Source organism: Macaca thibetana, chromosome 12, assembly GCF_024542745.1.
Source record: "Macaca thibetana thibetana isolate TM-01 chromosome 12, ASM2454274v1, whole genome shotgun sequence".
In the NCBI taxonomy this organism is placed as follows: domain Eukaryota; kingdom Metazoa; phylum Chordata; class Mammalia; order Primates; family Cercopithecidae; genus Macaca; species Macaca thibetana.
Genome location: NC_065589.1, coordinates 106,175,019 through 106,197,394, shown reverse-complemented (window position 1 = coordinate 106,197,394; position 22,376 = coordinate 106,175,019). Strand labels below are relative to the sequence as shown.

The 22,376-nt window shown below is 40.0% G+C and overlaps 1 protein-coding gene across 1 annotated transcript in view; it reads left to right on the top strand.

Moving 5' to 3' along the window:
• Positions 1-22,376, top strand: part of THSD7B (thrombospondin type 1 domain containing 7B) — a 790,054-nt gene that overhangs the window by 266,773 nt on the left and 500,905 nt on the right. Inside the window, exon 5 of the mRNA XM_050750933.1 lies at positions 13,641-13,796. Within this exon, the coding sequence (XP_050606890.1) occupies positions 13,641-13,796 (156 nt within the window). The remainder of the gene's footprint in view (positions 1-13,640; positions 13,797-22,376) is intronic.

The following is a 22,376-nucleotide window of genomic DNA, read 5'->3' as shown; positions in this document are numbered from 1 at the left end:
TCTGTTTGTCTGTTACTGGTGTATAAGAATGCTTGTGATTTTTGCACATTAATTTTGTATCCTGAGACTTTGCTGAAGTTTCTTATCAGCTTAAGGAGATTTTGGGCTGAGACAATGGGGTTTTCTAAATATACAATCATGTCATCTGCAAACAGGGACAATTTGACTTCTTCTTTTCCTAACTGAATACCCTTGATTTCTTTCTCTTGCCTGATTGCCCTAGCCAGAACTTCCAACACCATGTTGAATAAGAGTGGTGAGAGAGGGCATCCCTGTCTTGTGCCAGTTTTCAAAGGGAATGCTTCCGGTTTTTGCCCATTCAGTATGATATTGGCTGTGGGTTTATCATAAATAGCTCTTATGATTTTGAGATACGTTCCATCAATACCGAATTTCTTGAGCGTTTTTAGCATGAAGGGCTGTTGAATTTTGTCAAAGGCCTTTTCTGCATCTATTGAGATAATCACGTGGTTTTTGTCTTTGGTTCTGTTTATATGCTGGATTATGTTTATTGATTTGCGTATGTTAAACCAGCCTTGCATCCCAGGGATGAAGCCCACTTGATCATGGTGGATAAGCTTTTTGATGTGCTGCTGGATCTAGTTTGCCAGCATTTTATTGAGGATTTTTGCATCGATGTTCATCAGGGATATTGGTCTAAAATTCTCTTTTTTTGTTGTGTCTCTGCCAGGCTTTGGTATCAGGATGATGTTGGCCTCATAAAATGAGTTAGGGAGGATTCCCTCTTTCTCTATTGATTGGAATAGTTTCAGAAGGAATGGTACCAGCTCCTCCTTGTACCTCTGGTAGAATTCAGCTGTGAATCCATCTGGTCCTGGACTTTTTTTGGTTGGTAGGCTATTAATTATTGCCTCAGAGACACAGAGGTCTTACTTGGACCTTGTCTGCTTTTTTTTTTCGTCCCTTATAAAGAGGTTTAAGCTTTAGAGTTTGTGACAATGTTTTTGGAGAAGAGTGTTATTTTAGAGAATGTGGATTTCTCCTTCTTGCTATCATTATTACAGATTTCCATTCAGATACTTTAGGTCAGGGTACCTACCTTCTGAAGGGACACAGATGAAGGTTTGTCTTGTTTGATTCACACCATGGGCTAAAAGGGCACTTTGTGACCAGGACTGAAGTCTGCGAGACTGCGAGACCTAGCTCTGATTTTTCTCACCTCTTTCTTACCAGATCTTCCTCTTCCTTTTCTCTCCTCTCAGACATTCTTATCTTAACCATGATTTTGTATTTTTTTAAACATCCTTCTCCCTTCAAATTCTTGATCATTTGCCTTAGGAACATTTTACTGTCGCCTCTGGCCTTTCTTAATTGATAAGAAGAATTTATGCTACTTACGTTATAGTGACATTAGGTGCTTGATATGGTTTGGTTGTGTCCCCACCCAAATTTTATCTTGAATTGTAGTTCCCAGAATCTCCAAATGTCATGGGAGGGAGCTGGTGGGAGGTAATTGAACCATGGAGGTGGTTATCTCCATGCTGTTCTCATGATAGTTAGTGAGTTATCATGAGATCTCATGGTTTTATAAGGGGCTTTTCCCTCTCTTTGCTCTTCATTTCTCATTGCTGCTGCCACGTGAAGGATGTGTTTGCTTCCCTTTCCACCATGATTATAAGTTTCTTGAGGCCTCCCCAGCCCTGCAAATCTGTGAGTCAATTAAACCTCTTTCTTTTATAAAGTAATTAGCACTACTTGGGACCTAGTGAATCCCATGAGCCTTCCTGTACTCTGTACCTGGAAAAGCTGCAGACACTCAGGTATTTCTTCATAGCAATATGAGAATGGACTAATACAAAAAACTGCTACTGCAGAGAGTGGCGCACTGCTGTAAAGATACCTGAAAATGTGGAGGTGACTTTAGAAGAGGTTGGAACAGGTTTGGAGGGCTCAGAATAAGATAGGAATATGTGAGAAAGTTTGGAACTTCCTAGAGGCTTGGAGGGCTCATAAGACAGGAAAATGTAGGAAAGTTTGGAACTTTCTAGAGACTTGTTGAATGGCTTTGACCAAAATGCTAATAGTGATATGGACAATAAAGTCCAGGCTGAGGTGGCATCAGATGGAGATGAAGAGCTTGTTGGGAACTGGAGCAAAGGTCACTCGTGCTATGCAAAGGGACTGGTGGGATTTTGCCCCTGCCCTAGAGATTTGTGGAAGTTTGAACTTGAGAGAGATGATTTAGGCTATCTAGCAGAAGAAATTTGCAGCAAAGTGCTCAAGAGAAAGCAGAGCATAACAGTTTGAAAAACTTGCAGCATGATGATGCTATTGAAAAGAAAACCCCATTTTGGGGTAAGAAATTCAAGCTAGCTGCAGAAATTTGTATAAGTAAAAATGAGCCAAATGTTAGTCACCAAGACAATAGGGAAAATGTCTTCAGGGCATGTCAGAGACATTTGTGGCAGCCCCTCCCATCACAGGCCTGGAGACCTGGGAAGGAAAAATGATTTTATAGGCTGGGTCCAGGGCACCCCTGCTCTATGCAGCCTCAAATGTGGTGCCCTGCATCCCAGCTGCTTCAGCTCCAGCCATGGCTAAAAGGGGCCAATGTACAACTTAGGCTGTTGCTTCAGAGGGTGGAAACTCCAAGCATCGGTGGCTTATATGTGATATTGGGCCTTTTGGTGCACAGAAGTCAAGAATAAAGGTTTGGGAACCTCCACTTAGATTTCAGAGGATATATGAAAATACCTTGATGTCCAGGCAGAAGTTTTCTGCAGGGGTAAAACCCTCATGGAGAACTTCTGCTAAGGCAGTGTGGAAGGGAAATACAGGGGTTGGAGCTCCCATACAGAGTCCACACCAGGGCACTGCCTAGTAGAGCTGTGAGCAGAGGGCCACCATTCTCCAGATCCCAGAATGATAGATCCACCAACAGCTTGCACTACTTGGGACCTAGTGAATGCCATGAGCCTTCCTGTACTCTGTACCTGGAAAAGCTGCGGACACTCAATGCCACCCTGTGAAGGCAGCCAGGAGGCAGGCTATACTCTGCAAAGTCACAGGGGTGGAGTTGCCCAAGGCCATGGGAGCCCACCCCTTGCATCAGCATGACCTGGACATGAGACGTGGAGTCAAAGGAGATCATTCTGGAGCTTTAAGATTTGACTGTCTCTGTGGATTTCAGACTTGCATGGGGCCTGTAGCCCCTTCATTTTGGCCAATTTTTCCCATTTGGAATGGGTGTATTTATCCAATGCCTATATCCCCATGGTATCTAGGAAGTAACTAACTTGCTTTTGGTTTTACAGGCTTATAGGTGGAAGGGACATGACTTGTCTCAAATGAGACTTTGGATTCTGACTTTTGGGTTAATGCTGGAACGAGTTAAGACTCTGAGGAACTTTTGGGAAAGCATGATTGCATTTTGAAATGTGAAGACATGGCTGGGTGCAGTGGCTCACACCTGTAATCCCAGCACTTCGGGAGGCCGAGGTGGGCAGATCACCTGAGGTCAGGAGTTCGAGACCAACCTGACTAACATGGAGAAAACACTTTCTCTAGTAAAAATACAAAATTAACCAGGTGTGGTGGTGCATGCCTGTAATCCCAGCTACTCTGGAGGCTGAGGCAGGAGAATCATTTGAACCCAGGAGGCAGAGGTTGTGGTGAACTGAGATGGCATCACTGCACTGCAGCCTGGGCAACAAGAGTGAAACTCCATCTCAAAAAAAAAATAAATAAATAAAATAAATAAAAGAAAGAAAAGAAAAAAAAGAAAGAAATGTGAAGACATGAGATTTGGGAGGGGCCGGGGCAGAATGATATGGTTTGGCTGTGTTCCCACCCAAATCTTATCTTGAATTTTATTTCCCATAGTTTCCACATGTGGGAGGGACTAGGTGGGAGGTAATTGAGATCATGAGGGTGGTTACCTCCATGCTGTTCTCATGACAGTAAGTGAGTTCTCATGAGATCTGATGTTTTTATAAGGGGCTTCCCCCCTACACTCTGCGCTTCTCCTTGTTGCTGCCATGTGAATAAGGACATGTTTTCTTCCCCTTCTTCTATGATTGTAAGTTTCCTGAGACCTCCCCAGCCCTGAAGAACTGTGAGTTAATTATAACTCTTTTCTTTATAAATTACCCAGTCTTGGGTATTTCTGCACAGCAGCATGGGAATGGATTAATACAGGGCTTAATGAGGGGGTTCCTTCTAAGAGATGCTTTGTTAGATGATTTTGTCTTTGTACATCATAGAGTGTACTTACACAAATCTAGATGGGATAGTCCACTCACAATTAGGCTATATGGTATGGCCTAATGCTCACAGGCTACAAACATGTACTGCATGTTACTGTGCTGAATACTGTAGGCAATTATAACATGGTGGTAAAGTATTTGTATATCTAAACATATCTAAACATAGAAAAGATACCATAAAAATACAGTGTAAAAGATTAAAACCTGGCACATCTGTGTAGGGCGCTTACATGAATTGGGCTCATAGGAGTCAAAGTTGCTCTGGGTGAATCAGTGAGTGAGTCCAGAGTGAGTGTGAAGGGCTAGGATGTTACTATGCTCTACTGTAAACTTTGTAAACACTGTACACTTATCCTACACTGAATTTATTTTTAAAACTCCTTTTTTCAATAATAAATTAGTCTCAGCTTAACTTTTGTACTTCATAAACTTCTCAATTTTTTAAAACTTTTAACTATTTTGTTATTACACTTAGCTTAAACGAAAAACACAATTGTTCAACTGCACAATAATATTTTCTTTCATCTTATCCTTTCTGTAAGCTTTTTTCCATTTTTAACTTTTTTATTTTTCATTTTATACTTTTACACTTTTTAGTTAAAAACTAAGACACAAACACACACAATTAGCCTAGGCCTACATAGGGTAAGGATCATCAGTATCACTGTCTTCCACCTCTGCATCCTGTCCAACTGGAAGATCTTTAGGGGCAGTAACATACATGGATCTGCTATCTCCTTTGTTAACAATGCACATGTACCCTAGAACTTAAAGTATAAAGTATAAAAAACAACAACAAAAACAAACAAAAAAAAATGCGTTCTTCTGGAATACCTCCTGAAGGACCTGCCTGAGGCTGTTTTACAGTAGGAGTACACTCTAACAATATAAAGTGTAGTACAATAAATGTACAAACCAGTAATACTATTATTTATTATCAAGTATTATATATTGTACATAATTGTATGTGCTGTACTTTTATATGACTAGCAGCACCACAGGTTTGTTTATACAGCATCACCACAAATGTAAATAATGCATTGCACTATAACATTAGGATGACTATGATGTCCTTAGGCAACAGGTATTTTTCAGGTCCATTATAATCTTATGGGACCACAGTTGTCTGTGCAATCTGTCCTTGAGGTGAAGTGTCGTTGTGTGGCACATGACTGTATTTGTAGCTAGTGGAGGGTGACCTTTGCACCCAGTTGCCACCCCTTCCCCCCAAAACCATTCAAAGCTACTGTAATGGTTTTTTTTTTTTTTTTTTTTTTTTTTTTGGTCATTCTTTGCCCTTCAAGCAAAACTTGAAGAGGAGGGGTGCTTATAGTGAACTCTTCAAATGTTTTTAGGAATGGTCCTACAACTAAATATTAAAGTGAAAATAGTCAATATAAATACATTTCATCCCCTCTCTCAAGCCTTTGGAAATAATCTTAAGTACCTTTTAGAATTACCACAAAAATACTCACCTAGCTTCTTTTACTTTAACAACACTTACCTTTCCTAAGGTTTAGCTTGTAATGGTGACATTTTTAAACCTTTTTTTTTCTATTTTATCTCACTTCAAATATTTTTTGGAAGCAGTCAAAATGGTCACTTATTTTTTTCCTAGTTAATTATTACTACAACAGCCTGCTTTTCTATTATAATTTTTCTTGCAAATACAAAATCATTGTATAGTGTAGTATTAAAGGATATGGACATTTAAGAAGCCTGGAGTTTGTCACTTGTTAGCCTTGTACTTTGAGGCAAATAACTTACCTTCAGTTATCTCATCTGTAAAATGGAAATGAAAATTGTACGCACCTGAGTGATTGTGGTGAGTAAATGAGAAATCACATTAAAGCCATTAGCATAGCACCAAGAGCCAAGTGGGTTGTCAATGCCTATTAGCTATTAATACCAACATTAGTCAGTTAAATAGGCATTTGTGATCATTCCTGGGAAGACTGGCTTTCATTTAACTGTTGTCATAGTTTCTTTGGAAAAGAAAATGAATTATAAGTTACAAAGCACTGGGTCTAAAGAGGACTCTTGGACCTTTTGAAACCTGCCCTTCCCTCACACTGCATATTTCTGCCCTTGAAATCTCTGGAGATAACTCTTTCATTTTACCTGCCTCTCGGCCTTTTTACTTTTTCTCTTTTTCTGACCACTCCCCCATCTCTCACTTACTTCCTTTCTCTTCTGTGTCATCAATAATGGTATTCTCACTTCATGAACTGTATAAGATGTCCTTTAGATCAGCTCTTGTTCTATCTTCTCCATGCCCTTCTTTTATCTGTGAGCCAAAAGTCTGAGAAATAATCAGAAAATAAGTTTCAAAAGGGTGACAGAGGAGAGAACATATGATAATAGAACAGATGAATATATGGCTGAAGGCTACTTTATTTTTTCCTTAATTATGTAATTGGTGGCTACTGACTTTGATTTCTTTCTAAAATTATATGTGTACCTCACTTGTTTTGCCTTTATTTTTCTCCTGAAGAGTGTTTTTCTATCTTTGTGTACGGTGCTGTTACTCTTTATCATTAGGAAAATCACTGGTTGATATTCATTTTCTAATTGGCTATATGAAATGAATGAAATTCAGAAAACTTTTTGACATGTGGCCAAATTTTACATAATTATTTCTAATTGCAGGAATTATTTTTAGATATTAAATCTGCTGTACATATACACACATCTTCCTGCCAAATTGTATTGCATGGTACTTTGCCAAGAGAGTCACAATATGGCTAAAATTAAGCTTTATTAGGTATGATAGGATAAGATGTGATTTAATTCTTTAAGCTGCCTATAAGTGCTAGGAGACAATTTTATTCTGTTTACTAAGTTAAAAGACTGATTCATTACTTTGCAAATCCCCGTGGCAACAGTCAACTGAAACAATGCATGATGCTTCTTGAAGGAAAATAGCTTTATGGTTAAAATTGTAAAATTATTTATCTTTCACCTTCCACCATTTGACTCCTTCAGTCTGTAGAAGAGGCCTATTTATTTTAGCAGTAGGTGGATGGAGTTTCTGCCAAGTCAGCGTACTCCCTAAATGAATATATCAGGGGCAATATTGTTTCTCAAAAATCATTTAGAAAGTAACATTTTTACATAAGTGGGCTCTTTCATTAGTTTCAGATTAAATTTGAGCAATTGCTGATGCTTTTCTGGTTGTTTCTGGAAAAGCCCATGGAATTAGGGAGTTCTGAGTCTTTGAGTGAGAATTTCCTTTGAGGTTTACGGTGCCTTCATTTGATTTGGAAAACGGAAATTACTATAACTTCTTTGACTTCTTTGAGGAGGTTGTTGTTATATTCTGGAAATCAAGATCATATTTAAAATTAACTGAAGATAGAATGTTTTATTTGTAAGGTTACTTAGGTACCCCTAAAGTAGAAAGCAAGCAAAATAATTTAGGTTTTGGGGGTTCTTAGAAAATAACAGTACCTTTATTTTCTTTTCATCTCTACTTTCTTAAAAATGCTGGGGAAAAAATTAGTACCTTGTGACGAATTCCTCTACCATCTGTAAGATACTTCTTTTTGTCCTAAAGGAAAGATGAACTCTGGTATGCCTTGGCAGAATTACTTCCAACACTTTCTGAATTTTGAAAGACTGACTTGATTTTTCATTCAGTAATAGGTATATTTAAAAACAAGAAAGCACCAATGACTCTTTATAGTACTTCTTTTTACTTTAAGCAAATATAACTTCTTGGATTTAAATTAAAGGGGGATACATGCCTATTAATTATAATTAAATACTATTATGCAATTCTATTTAAATTTCTTTTTGAGGAGTTTAAATGCACTGAAATTTAAATCTTACAAAATGGCTATCAATAGGGGTGGGAAAATGTATACTCATTGATTCTTTAGCATCTTATTTTTGGGTTAATTCAAATTAGTTTGGAGTAGAGTTTGATTTAATTTCAAAGAATGATACTCATTTATCTTTACAATGGCAGTTACATACTAATGATCACAACAGGCATTTTCCTCTTAATTACAATTCATTTTGAATGAATTTGTATGCTCATCTGAATTCACCATGTCATTAATGAAAATCGTGAACTTTGTTCATTTCTAGAATTAAGAACAGTTTTTTTTTTCTTAACATTAAACATATCCCCTACCCAGCATATTTTTCCTTCTGTTAATTAACATTCTGTTCATGGAGGAATTCATTATTTAAGGTGACTTTGCAATCATTAGTAGCAGACTTTAACATTTCTTATGAGGCAGATCAATTTAATAATTTCATATTGCAAATGAAAAATTCCAGGTTAGACACCAAAATATTCAAAATATTAATGACTACTGCATATGTGCAATCACTTACAATACTATAATATTTTCCTTAGCATTTAGAAAGATGCTGCTAGGCAGTGATCCAGATTTGTCTGAGTTACATGTTATTTTGACTCTCTAACATTTTGTGACCATGAAGAGTCTCTGTGGGGATTAACATTGCTGCCTACCAGGCCTAAATAGCCTACAAGACCTTGGATAATTGCTTATCTAGTCTGGCAGTTGGTCAACGCAGGAATGGCAGAAGGCTCCAAGGTGACATGGTCTAAGAGGCAGCTGGAGGAAGTGGGAGAGCACAGACCTGCTCCTAGGGGCTTATTGCATTAAGAGAAGACAGAGCTAATTAATAGAAATACATTTGTTTCAGGTAGTAGTTTCAGAGAAAGGAGCGCAGGTGAATAGAAAAGCAGCAGTTCTTACTACAAATGTCATGGCTGGAGTTTGGCCAAAGAGAACCGAAGACTCAGAGTAAATTGCATAGATCGCCCAACTTTAGGTGACCCAGGAAGTGCCTTCACCCCGCCCACTTCCTGAGATAAATTCATTTCAACATGAACAGCCACAAGTTTTTAAAAAGTGTGATTGTCATTTGAACTGGAGCAAATTTTGTTCTCACTGCCTCCTTGATGGGGACCATTTGGGAAAAGACTGGAGTTTTGCAGTAGCAATGAAGGAGGGGAAGGATTTGGATTTTATTTAACGGTATAAAGGGTTTAAAGTGTTAAATTTATTTAAAGAGTCTTGGATCTGTTGTGTCACTTGTTGCCTCCAGTTCTGGTCACTGTGATTCATAAACAAAATATCCTTAGTAGAAATGATCACATCTGCACTGTCTGAGGTTTTCATTCTATGGAAGGAAAACCAAGAAGGATAGACAGAGATGAGCTGGCCACTTGGGTAGAGGCTTAGCTCTTGCCTTGCCCTGTGCTTGCTGAATGAACTTGGAGAAACCACCCAGTCTTCGGAGCTTAGTTTTCAGTAAAATTGATGAATTGAATTAAATCAGCTCTAAAGCTCCCTCTAGCTCCAAAAGTCCTATTGACTGTTGGAGCATAGAAATATCCTGTTTACTCTTCTCTGGAAGATGTGACTTGCTAAGTGGTCTGAAGCTGGTGAGTTCTTTGTGACTTACTCATGATTTATTTCTAGAACAAATTTAGCCTGGGGTGGGCACAGTGGGTCTGTGATAGAGACAGGCTGACCCAAGCACATTGATTCAGTGTCTAAATGAAGCATCTTAGACTTGTCACCAGACACTGGAATAATTTATTGATATGGATTAAGATTCACTGTCCATCAAAACAGCAGGTGCTGAAGAGACGTGACTACTTTGACAAATGGTCTCTCTCCTACCCCTGGTCCTCCAATATGTCACTTAGTAGTCCCCAGAGGAATCCTTCGCTGTTCTTTTCCAGCAAACCATGTCCTTCTCTAATTTCAAATCTGAGAGTACCATTAGTTCTAATGTTCAATAGTCAACTAATTGACAGTTAAGTATTTATCAAAGGGGACTCTGGGGACTTAACCTCACAACCCCCATAATCTCCAACAGGCCTCCAAAAATAAGCCACATAAGCATAATATCTGTGTAGACACCGTGTCCTTGACAAACGCAGCTTCAGAACATATTTCCCAGGCTTTTTTCAGCTGCACTGCCAACCATAAGCCCTTCCTGCACAGACATGCTGGGAACTTCAGATACACTGTAGTGCTTGCCTACTGTGTGCCTGAGAGTTGCTCCGGTTGATTGAGTACTTTCAACTGCAGGGCCCTACATCAAGTATAGAGGTTGTGGCAGCAGCTGTCAGCTGGATCTTGGGGCTGAGGGGCTTCGAGTATCTTCTTAATAATGAGAGAGACAGCCATGGCAAGGAAAAGAGGGCAGTAATACAGCTTTCCAGTCTTACTAGGATTCGTGGACCCATATACAATTACTATCAGTTCTTGCTGTAATATGGACTCCATGAAGACAGAAACCTGGTATGTTTTACTCACCATTGTGGCTTCAGCACCTAACACAGTGTTAACAAATGGTGTGATGTAGGTCCACTGTGCACTGGTTACCAACTTGTCTGAGACCAGTGGGAGAGAATACATTCATATGCAACAAGTTATATGAAGCAGATTTATTACTCACAGATAGGCAGCAAGGGACAACAGATGCCTACGATTCATTGTGAGCTGGTGCCCCACGGTACAGAAAGCTGCCCAGGGTGGATGGGGTCTCCACTGTGCATACCCCACTTGTACTGCAGATGAGGGACCCTGAAAAGTGGCCCATCTTGAGTTTTATCTTGGGGGAAGCCTGACATGCTGGGCTAAAAATGTTGAAGGACATCTTGTTCTTATGGGGGACTGGAGCATAGCCGGGGCTGTTTTGGCTAGCTTCCCCCTTATCTCTGAATATTGCGTTTTCAGCTCATTCTACAGTTGTATTTGGAAGCTACACACAACAAAGAGGGAAAACTGCATCAGTCCAAAGCCACTCGAGAAGTGTCCTATACATGGCAGATGCTTAATATAGGTTGAATGACAAATGCCAAGATCATATGGAGCTGTGATTAAGAAGATAAACTCAGACCCAGATGCCTGGATCCCAATCCCAGGTCCACTGCTCACTAGCTGGGAATGTGAATAAGTGAACATTTCTGTGCCTCAGTTTCCTTATTTTAAAACTAGAGATAATAACAACATATATCTCAAAGGGAAGTTAGGCAGACTAAATGAATTAATGTTGATAAGCAGGTTATAACCAGTGCCTGGCATGCATTATAAATGCTTATTAAACATCAGCTTACACGGCCCACTTTCTTTTCCATCATAACTAAGGTTTCGTTTTAGGAACTAAAGTTTGAGTTTATGAGAACACATGCTAACATGTATGAGACCAGATTTAAATACACGTCTGCATTAAGCCATCCAGCTATGCAGCTTTCTACTTATACAATGCTCTGGCATATCTCTTTCATCAACTCTGTTAATATACTGCTTGATTTACCCTTTTAGACTGAGAGCTCCTTGTAACCAGACACCACTCAAGAGTGCCTGATTTAGATGAATGCTCAGTGTTTTGAAATGAATGCATGATTTACTCAATGAATGACTGTCTTGTGTGTGTCTTGATTTCCTCAACCCTGGGGCAGAATCACAAACCCCTTCCCCATCTCTTGGGTTCCCCTTTACCCATGGTTCATCAGTCTCATCTGTGCATCCCCGGTTCCGGTCACTCCATCTTCTCATCCTATTGTTCCCATTTTAAGCACAACCTTTGTTTGATTGCCACCTCTCCTCAGTCTCCCTGGACAATCCCTTTACATTCCCCTAATACCTATTCTCTCTTCCTTTCTCTGTCCCCTCCACATGGCTTGCAAACTGTAACATTTACATTGACAATCTTGCTTTGCACTTGCCCTTTAAGTCATATCAAATCCTTTTGGTAAACTGGAAAAGAATTAATTGCAAATAAAACATTATTATTATTTTCTTTCACAGCTTCTCTTTTCCTTTTACCCTCATAAGCAGCTCAGGCTGCCTCATTGTTCATTAGAAATACTTTTTCCCCATGGGTTGCAACTATGTCATGACAGTATTTTTTTATTTTGCTGCTATTTTGGTGTTCGAAGTTCTGCTGGTCAGTGCTGCAACTTATTTTCGCTCTGACCAGATTTGACTCTTACACATGTGTTAAGGGTAAGACAGAAAATAGATGGTATGATTTACAACTCACTCCTCTCACCTCAGTGTCCACCTTGGAGGCATTTCTGGTTTTCTCAACTGAATGGAAATGACATATCAGAAATATTTAGACAATAGTACAAACTAGTGTAAAGTAACATTTTTGGAACTTTAATCATTTGCTAAAAGAAACTCTAGATTGCTTCAAAGCCTTCCTAGTTTAGGGTCTCTCTATGTAAGAATAATTACTTAATGCATCTGTCTGTTCCTTTAGAGTGTCATCTCCAAGTATTACTATCCTAGCTCCTATAAAATTACAATCTTCACAACGGTTAGGATCTTGTTTTCTCCTTCTTCTGTGTATTCTCATGGTGCCTAGAAAGAGTCTCCTGGCCAGGCATGGTGGCTCACGTGTATAATCTCAGCACTTTGGGAGGCTGATGGAGGCAGATTGCTTGAGCCCAGGAGTTTCAGAACAGCCTAGGGAACATAGGGAGACCTTCTCTCCACAAAAAGCAATAGAAAAAATAAGCCGAGCGTAGTGGCATGCACCAGTGGTCCCAGCTACTCAGGAGGCTGAGGTGGGAAGATCGATTAAGTTGATGCTACAGTGAGCTATGATGGTACCACTGCACTCCAGCCTGGGTGACGGGGTGAGACCCTGTCTCAAAAAATAAATTAATGAATTAAATTAAAAAGAGCAAAAATATAAAAGAAAAAAAAATAAAGTATCTGCATACAGAGGACACATAGTGAACACTTGATGGAGAGATGGTTGCTGCAACCTGAAGTGACCTCCGTGTAGCCCCACTCTGGGTGCTGGGTGCAGGTGCACACCCGGAGGAGTTGGAAGCTACTAGTCATTTTCCAAGGGGACACTGGGGCCTCTGTGTAGCCTCACAAATGAAACTGATTTCCAAGGGCCAGTTCTGCAGTCACAGATTCTGAATTTTCTTCTTATCCTAAGAACCATTTTTCTTGTGTGTCTTCGCCAGCTCCCTCACTCAGGGGAGTCACAGCAGTAGATTGGTTATGCTAAACACTCTACCTCAGGGCTTCGATCTGGATTTTTTTCACAGTGACCCAGTCATTTATATAGTTGAGATAGACTCGTCTTGAAACTTCACAAAGCCGTTTAATTTTTTAAAAAGTCATAACTCTAGATAATTTGTATCTATGATATTTCCAGTTCTCTCTTTGATTCCCAGGGAATACCTGGCAAAGCAGGAATTTCAAGTGCATGCACTTTGCCACTGTCTTCTTTGCCTTTTCTCAACCAAAATACTAATCACGTGAGCTAAACAACACAATATGTTCTTTTTAGCTATAAAGTTTTATTTGCAAGGCAGGCATGCAAATAAAGGCAGAAACAATGCTAAGGATGTCCAGAAAATGTGACATGGTCCATTATCTTTTTGTCCCTCAGTCTCTAGACCTGTGGAAAAGACATTATGTGCGGGACCCGCCCCGTTGCCCTCTCAGCTCTGCAATAACCCTTGCTCTACGGACTGCATAGTATCTTCCTGGTCAGCCTGGGGCTTGTGCATCCATGAAAACTGCCATGATCCTCAGGGGAAAAAAGGTGAGTCCCTTGTTTACATGCGCTTCATTTACTGCCAGTGTACAAACATTTATTCCGGTAGCTAAGTCACTGATTAAGCCTGCTTAAGACAATATTTGTTTGCAAAATTTAGATAACCAGCTCAAGCCTGACGGTATTCAGTTTTAGGGAGGCACTGAGACATTTCTGTGGAGTACAAAATCTGACCTTGATTGACCTTCAGTTAGACTCACAGTTGACTACTACTCTATTTGGTATAACTTCATCTTTTGTTTTGTTTTGTTTTGTTTTCCAAGGTGAAGTCTTGCTCTGTCACCCAGGCTGGAGTGCAATGGCATGATCTTGGCTCACTGCAATCTCTGTCTCCTGGGTTCAAACAATTCTCCTGCCTCAGCCTACTGAGTAGTTGGGATATTACAGGTGCCTGTCACCACACTCTGCTAATTTTTGTATTTTTAGTAGAGATGGGATTTCACCATGTTTGCCAGACTGGTCTTGAACTCCTGACCTCGTGATCTGCCCATCTCAGTCTCCCAAAGTGCTGGGATTACAGGCATAAGATACCATGCCTGGCCACTTCATGTTTTGTTTATATGTAATGGTTATATGGGGGAAATTAGACATGATTTCCACACTCACATTTTCTAATCTATGCATTTCTTTTTAGATTTCCACATTTAACATTCGATGTTATATTTTAGATTTTTGCAAGGGTCATTATGTATATTGTTTAGTTTCTGATACTGATCTTGAGCTTGAGGAAAAATCTTCAACTTTTATATTCCTGTTTAATTTTGTAGGCCTCTGTGGTCTAGTTTTCTTCAGTTTGTAATCAAAATACACATCTTCATCTTCAAAAGTTCATTCCTAGTGATATCTTGTTTTCTCTTTCATTGACCCTTTAGTTTCTCTTGATACTGTGTTCCCTTAAATGACAGTACTAAAAAGAAATATTTCCTTTATCAAGAGAAATGAGATCCAAGGATATTTCAGAAATTAGGTTCTAGTTATTACATGCAAAGCAAGAATCCGTGGCCAAACACTTGATGGTAGCATGCTTGTGTTCCTAGAACCCTGCTCACTGCTTACTGCTCCATTCACATGAAAACCCACATTTCAGTAATTCCTAGAGTGCTCATATACACACATGTGTACGCCCAGACTCACTTACCCCTGTTCCTGGGCTTTTCCTTTCATTCTGACTCTTGTTCTAAGGTAGCAAGGAAGATGTGCATTGGCTTTCAGGCAGGAAGAAGCTAACTTTCATTCTTTTGTCAAACCATAGAAATCTGGATCTCAATGAAGCCTGGAGGGGGCCTTGGGCAATTCTCTTATTTGACATGTAACCAGAATGTCCCCCATGCCTCTGCAGCTTGTGTACATAAATAAATTTCCTTTTATACTAATACCTATAGCTTGCAGTCTTATGATCTACATGTATATAGTCAGTTGCATGCAGTCGTATGAGATTCCTCAGGGTGATTTACATATTTTTAGAACAGTCATCTTATGTTTAGCCTGTGCTGCTCCTGTTTAAGTCACTGTCCAGAAAATCATGTGAGGTTGGACCAAGGTTCCCCCAGTCACTGTGGCTGTGGCATCACTTTGCTACATGAAGTGCTGCCTTCATCTGCTTTCAAAGCTGTAGAACCACATCAGACCAAGTAGATCTGGGAGACTATTGGTTGTATTACTTGGGAGACTAATGGTTATAGGTGACAGAAACCCAACTGATACCAACTTAAGTCAAAAGAAGAGACTGTTTGAGCTCATGTAGCTGAAATGAGAAGAGAGGATAGGGCTGCATCCAAGAGTATAAACAGGCCAGTGGGTCTCCGTCTTGTTTTCTGATTCTTTCTTTACCTTTACAATTCTCTCTCTCTCCATCTCTTGTGTCTGCTTTTCTCTATACTAGGTTCAATTTAAGGTAGTACATACAGCAAAATAAATGTCTTCTCCATTGGTCCCAGGAATTGAATCTCTGTAGCTGTTTTATGTCATGTCCTCATTCCTGAACCAACTACTCTGACTGGAGGATGTGGGGTTTATATGTTCAAATCCTGGACGTGTGGCCACTACTGGGATCAGGAGAGGAACAGTTTCCTTCAAACTTCACAGATGGAGAATGGAGAGATGTGACTCCCTCAGAAAAAAGTGAGGTACTGCAGGCAGGTAGAAGCAGTTCTGAGGGTCAGATTTTATAGGTGTTTATTAAATAGATGTTTACTAAATGCTTTCTCCCCTTCGTTCTGGGCCATGGATTCTCTATGGCAATTCAGAGAATGGCCCTCCCTCCCTCCCTCCTTCTTTTCTTTTCTTTTCTTTCCCTTTTTTTCCTTTCCTCTCCTCTCCTCTCCTCTCCTCTCCTCTCCTCTCCTCTCCTCTCCTCTCCTTTCCTTTCTCACGCGTGTTGCCCAAGAGTGCAGTGGCACGATCTTGGCTCACTGCAACCTCTGCCTCCTGGGTTCAAGCAGTTCTTCTGCCTCAGCCTCCCAAGTAGCTGGGATTGCAGGCATGCACCACCATGTCTGGCTAATTTTTGTGTTTTTAGCAGAGATGGTGTTTCTCCGTGTTGATCAGGCTGGTTGCCCTAATTGTGTGTTGCATTTTTTTTTTGTCACTTGAGCTCAAATTTTCACAAAACTCCTGTTAAAAACTGGCTCCTTGAACTTTCAGTTTTATTTTTCCAGATAATTCAGAACTGGCCCGTGGAACTTCAGACCCCTTGCCTTGGCCCCATTCCACAAAGTAACATTTTTGCCACATTTTTATCCCCATTGGCCCCTATTCCTCTGTAGTAAAAGCCAACCTGTGCAGATATACCCTGGTCCATCTTTCATAAGACACCACTTGCTATAGGTTGAATTGTGTTCCCCCCAAAAGACGTGTTCAAATCCCAACCCCTGGTACATATGAATAGGATGTTATTTGGAAATAGGATTATTTCAGAAGTAATGAAGTTAAGATTAACTCATACTAGATTAAGGTAGGCTCTATTCCAGTGACTGGTGTTCTTGCAAGAAGAGGAAAATTTGGGCACAGTGACGTACCCAGAGAGGAGAGTGCCATGTGAGGACATTGAGACATAGAAGACAAAAGGAGAGGCCACATGAAAATGGAGGCAGACATTGGGAGTAATGTGTTCCAAGCCAAGGAGCACCACGGAGAGCCACAACCCCCAGAAGCTAGGAGATAGGCATGGCAGGGATTCTTCTGTAAAGCCTCTAGAGGGAGCATGTGAAGCATGGCCCTGCTGACACCTTGATTTCAGGCTTCCAGCCTGCAGGACTGTGAGATGATACATTTCTGTTGATTTAAGTTGGCCAATTTCCAGTACTTAGTTATGGCAGCTCTAGAAACTAATACACTGCCCAACTTTGGATCAGCATTTAGGCTCAACGAGGATACAGCACTGCACAAAATGACTACACCAAAGTGTCAAGAAGTAAGGTAATTTGTCTAAAGTCCTGCGGTGATTTAATGATGGCCATGCTGGCTCTAAAGATCTGGTTTCCTGTCTCTGGAGTCCAATGTCCCTCCAAACCCTAAGATTCCTTAGTTGTTTTTCTCCATAGGCCTAAAGAAGTTTGGATCAAAGTACAAGCTCAGTTCTGAAAAGAGAAGCCATCTGCCCATCATGCACCACGTTAGTCAGTCTGAGCCATTACTCCTCAGAGCAAATCATTGAGTGGATGCAGGAGACGAGGTGTGGGGCGTGGGATGTATCTAGTGTCAGTACGTCATCATTGGAAGAAGTGGGAAAAGAGACTGCAGTTGTGGGAGGGAGGGAGGTTGTGCTGAGAGTAGCTTAAGAGCACCAGATAACTAGAGGTGGGGAGTGTTTTGCCCCAATCGATATTTTTTTTCAAAGGGAGACTCAGTCTTTGCAAAGGGCTGAAGGAGAGGATGGAGGCAGTAGAACCTCTCACCTGAAGGTGGTACTGTCCCTGCAGCCTCCTGCAGAGTTTAGGGACATGTTGGGATTGGTGAGAATTAGCCATTTGTTAATAGACTCCATACTGTGGCTGAATGGCTGTCCCCTGAACTGTAGTCACTGACGGGAGGGACGGTAAGCCCTGATGATTGTTATTCAGGTCTAGGAGTTTGCTATTTTTTTTTTTTTTTTTTTAAGACTAATCAGAAAAATTTTTATTTAAACAAATTCCTTAACACAAAAATTATGAAAATATAGCATCGTACAAGTACCTGTTGCTTTAGTTTTCACTCTTCATTCATATAATAATGATTTCCTAAAATTTGTTTTCTAATCTGCTAACTGTGAAATGAAGGAGCTGCAGTTTTTTTTGTTTGTTTGTTTTTTGGGTTTTTTTTTCATGTACCAACTAAGGAAATCAGGCTTGGAGAAGCTCAAAGGTTTTCTCAAGGTCACAGAGCTGGTCTAGGGAACAGAGCTCCTAAGTTCCTAGTGTTTTTTTTTCAGCATCTTCACTGATTCTTTTTTTATTTTTTTTTTTTTATTTTTTTATTTTTTTTTATTTATTTTTTTATTTATTTATTTTTTTAAATTTATTTATTATTATTATACTTTAAGTTGTAGGGTACATGTGCATAACATGCAGGTTTGTTACATATGTATACTTGTGCCATGTTGCTGTGCTGCACCCATCAACTCGTCATTTACATCAGGTATAACTCCCAATGCAATCCCTCCCCCCTCCCCCCTCCCCATGATAGGCCCCGGTGTGTGATGTTCCCCTTCCTGAGTCCGAGTGATCTCATTGTTCAGTTCCCACCTATGAGTGAGAACATGCGGTGTTTGGTTTTCTGTTCTTGTGATAGTTTGCTAAGAATGATGGATTCCAGCTGCATCCAAGTCCCTAATTTATAAATGCTTCCCTAGAGCAGAGAGAATTTTGGTTTGTAAGGTCTTGCTGAAGCCTGCCAGGACCACCTGCCTATATTCCCTCTTGGGAAGAATAAAGAATTGAGTTTTCCCTCTAGGGAAATGATTCTGTTCCTTCAAGGTATCCAAGCTTGTTATGATGACAGCAAGTAGTCTTGTTATTTCTACTGACTTGTATGTATTAGGTCTGAGATCCCCCTCAGTCTTGGTTTCTGTCCCATGATTCTACTGTGAGTTCTGCCAGGATCACTGACTGGTACAAACTAAAGATACTTTAGAATTCTACAGAAGCTGGGGTACACGGGCTAATGCATTAAACATTGCAAAACTCGGGGATATAAGCGGGAGTGTTTAGCTTCACATTTGAATTCCCTACTCTAAAATGCAGTGATTCCACTAGCAGAAATCTAGGACATTTATACCTTCCTAGATATTTCATACTCTTAAAAAATACACACACACACCCAGAAAGATGGACTATTTAAGAGAAGAGCAAGCAAACGACAGCCAAAAAAAAAAAAAAAAAAAAAATGTGGAAAGTAGGAGAGAATACCATTTTTCTCCTGTCTAGGCTTTCCCAGTCATTGTGTTATTGCTCTGGTACATTTCCTTCATTCACATTAAGAAAAAAAGAAGAAAAGAATGGGAAAGTAGGAAATGTTTTATTACCAAATAGAAGAAATTAGTTGCTATAGAAATTATCTTTACATGACTTTTATTCTTAATCAGAAATCCTTCCATTAGGAATCGAAGACTTGTGGCTGTCGGCTATTCAGAGTACATTAGAAAATCAGCTGATGTTCACAGCCTTCACACCCTTCCATGGTGTCATGACAGGCAGACAAGAGAACCTTGATCGGCAGGTTGGTGCTTGTCAAGTGAAGCTAGGATGCCTTTCAGAGGAATTTAAATTAGGTCAGGTTTTATCATTTATTGCTTTCTCTTTGATACACTCCCAGAGTGTTATAATTAGAGATACAGGGAAGAGAATTAGCCTGAAACACTCATAGACAAACTCTACAGATAGATATGAAGCATTTTTAAAATTTTTTCTTGACATATAGACACACATTTATATGACATCCTTGTCCCTTTCAGACATATACTAGAAAGGCAGAATCGCCCACTGAAGTTGTTCTAAAGAGGAATTTGCTGGAGGCTCCCTATAGGGTGTCACAACAGCCAGCTGCTTACGTGGCAGGACTTCAGGGATTCCTTCCCTCAATGAGAGCATCCAAGTCCTTAAAAATTCCCAAAAGACAAGATATTTTGAAACTGAGAAGCCATGACTGTTTTTTGAAGACAGTCTTTTATGCTCTTAAACAAATTCGATAACATGCTAAAGTTGGAAAATGCTGACATGTTTTAGATCTTACATAACAAAAATGGGGGACATTTCCATTTTCCATCTTTGCCTGCTAGATAGCCTTTCCATTGAATGCGAAGTCTATGAAATCATTTTGCTTTCTCATAGATAGTATATGCTAAGTGACAGTTTTTTTTTTTTTTTTTTTTTTTTCTGTGTCTATGTGTTTGGGGTAGGTCGGGGGGTTCTGTTAACTTCTCATTCTAAGCTTTGGGAGTTCTCATGCTGACATCACCCTATCAATATGTCTTCTTAGTTTCTGTATTTACACCAGGCTGTAGACTAATAATGATGCTATGAAATACTACCCCTGCAGGAGAGTGGTTGATTTCTAAAGGGTTAGGATGGAAGCTTCAATCTGCTCAGATTCTTTCACTCAGAGTTGTTACCCAAAGTTCAGGGCTACCAGAGAGGAAGAGCAAATGGAGTACTTAAGACAGAATAAGCTTTTGTCCTGTTTGTTTAATCTGCTGGACTTTCTTTTTTATTATTTTATTTTATTTTATTATTTACTTATTTATTTTCTGAGACAGAGTCTCACTCTGTCACCCAGACTGGAGTGCAGTGGCGCGATCTCGACTGACTGCAACCTCCACCTCCCGGGATCAAGCAATTCTGCCTCAGCCTCCCGAGTAGCTGGGACTACAGGCATGTGCCACCCTGCCTAGCTAATTTTTTTGTATTTTTAGTAGAGATGGGGTTTCACCATGTTGGCCAGGCTGAAACCTGCTGGACTTTCTTCACACCTGTCCCAGTGGAGTCAGTGTTGAGACATAGCATTGCCCGTAGATAGCTCATGTGTACACTTCTGGTCTACTAACTCATGCAGAAATACAGCCCTCAGACCTGGATATACCCTCCTGAGCCTCCTTTAATTCTTCCGTGGCTTCAATTAAAAAACACTGACCCCTTTTCTGCCATCTGCTCATCTTCCCTTTTCTTTCCCCAACCCAGTATCAGTTCTTTTCTAATTGTCTCTTGTAGAATTATATACTAAATCATAATTCTTGGGGTCACAGAAAAAAATAAACCCTGCAGATACTAGTTTCACTAAAGGTGAATTGAATCTGTAGTCAGGAAGTGATAATTATGACTCTCCCCTGCTACCCAGTATCTAAAATTCCACCGTCCAATCTACTCACCTTTAGTACCTTCAAATAAACCATAGTGCCTTTCAGGTTCACTTTATAAAGTGTAGCGAAAACACTATATCCACAGGAGCTGACTTTAATCCTTTCTTGTGAGGAGGCAATGACTCTGAAAGACTTCTGCTGATTTTCACACCCATCCATTTAATCAGTAATAATGCACCTTTGGAGAAGTAATAAAGTGGCATCTTAGTTTTCACACATGCAAAATGGGAATAGTAACATAACAGAGTTTTGAGGCTTTATTCATTTAGAGTAATAAAGTTACTGTCCCAGTCTTGGTAAAGGGTGAATATTAGTTTATGCATGTGCTTTTTTCCCTTGTTGAGTTTTACGCTTTGAGAAGAAAACACGTGTCCAGTTCCTCCTGTGGCTTCCCATAGTACAGGAAAGTGATGTGCAAATGTCAGTTAATATTTATGGAATAATATCGTCTAATTAATATGAAACTCAGTATATGAAGATGACTGGTGGGCTGGCCCCAGCCACTGTGGACTTGGCAATTGTATATCTTTCAGAACAGAAGCACCTGGGAGAAGCCTGATGACTATTGCAGGCATGAACAGCGATGTGTGATTAAAGTTAAGTGCTACCAAGAGAATCCAAGGTTTTTGTTTTATGCTGAGCTTGTGCTGTGATTTGATCCTAGTTAGAGTCAGGACAAGGGCAGCACAAATGAAAGACTGAGGGAATTTATTGACTGAGGAGATGTAATCTGTAGATTTATGGCAAGATGGATGCAACTTGATTTATGGAGGAAAACTGAACATGCCCCTCAGTGGCATTAGGTTCCAAATAATAGGACACCCAGAATCCTTCGTAAAGACTGCTAAGTTTCTCTGCTCAAGTCTGGGCTGGCTGTCAAACCGTGTAAATCATGGTGACTCGTGCCATGTCTTGCTCAAAGATAAAATCAAAACAAGCAAAAATATAAGACAATAAATAAGCAGCATGCAGATGTTACATATAACAATAGAGGTAATTCGAGTTTTGCGGAAGCGAGAGCTTGTAGGTCATTGGAGTTTGATGCTCATCAAATGAAGTTTAGAGCCCTGTATGCATCTCTTTTCAAGGTGGCCCAGGAAGGAAACTGAGCCCTTCTGTCAATTTTATTTGGCTAGTTAATGATATAGACTTGGAGGTATGGAGGTATAAAGCACAGGAGAAGCCTTTTTTTTTTTTTTTTAACTGCCCTGATCTTAACAGTGTTAATGCCATGAGAA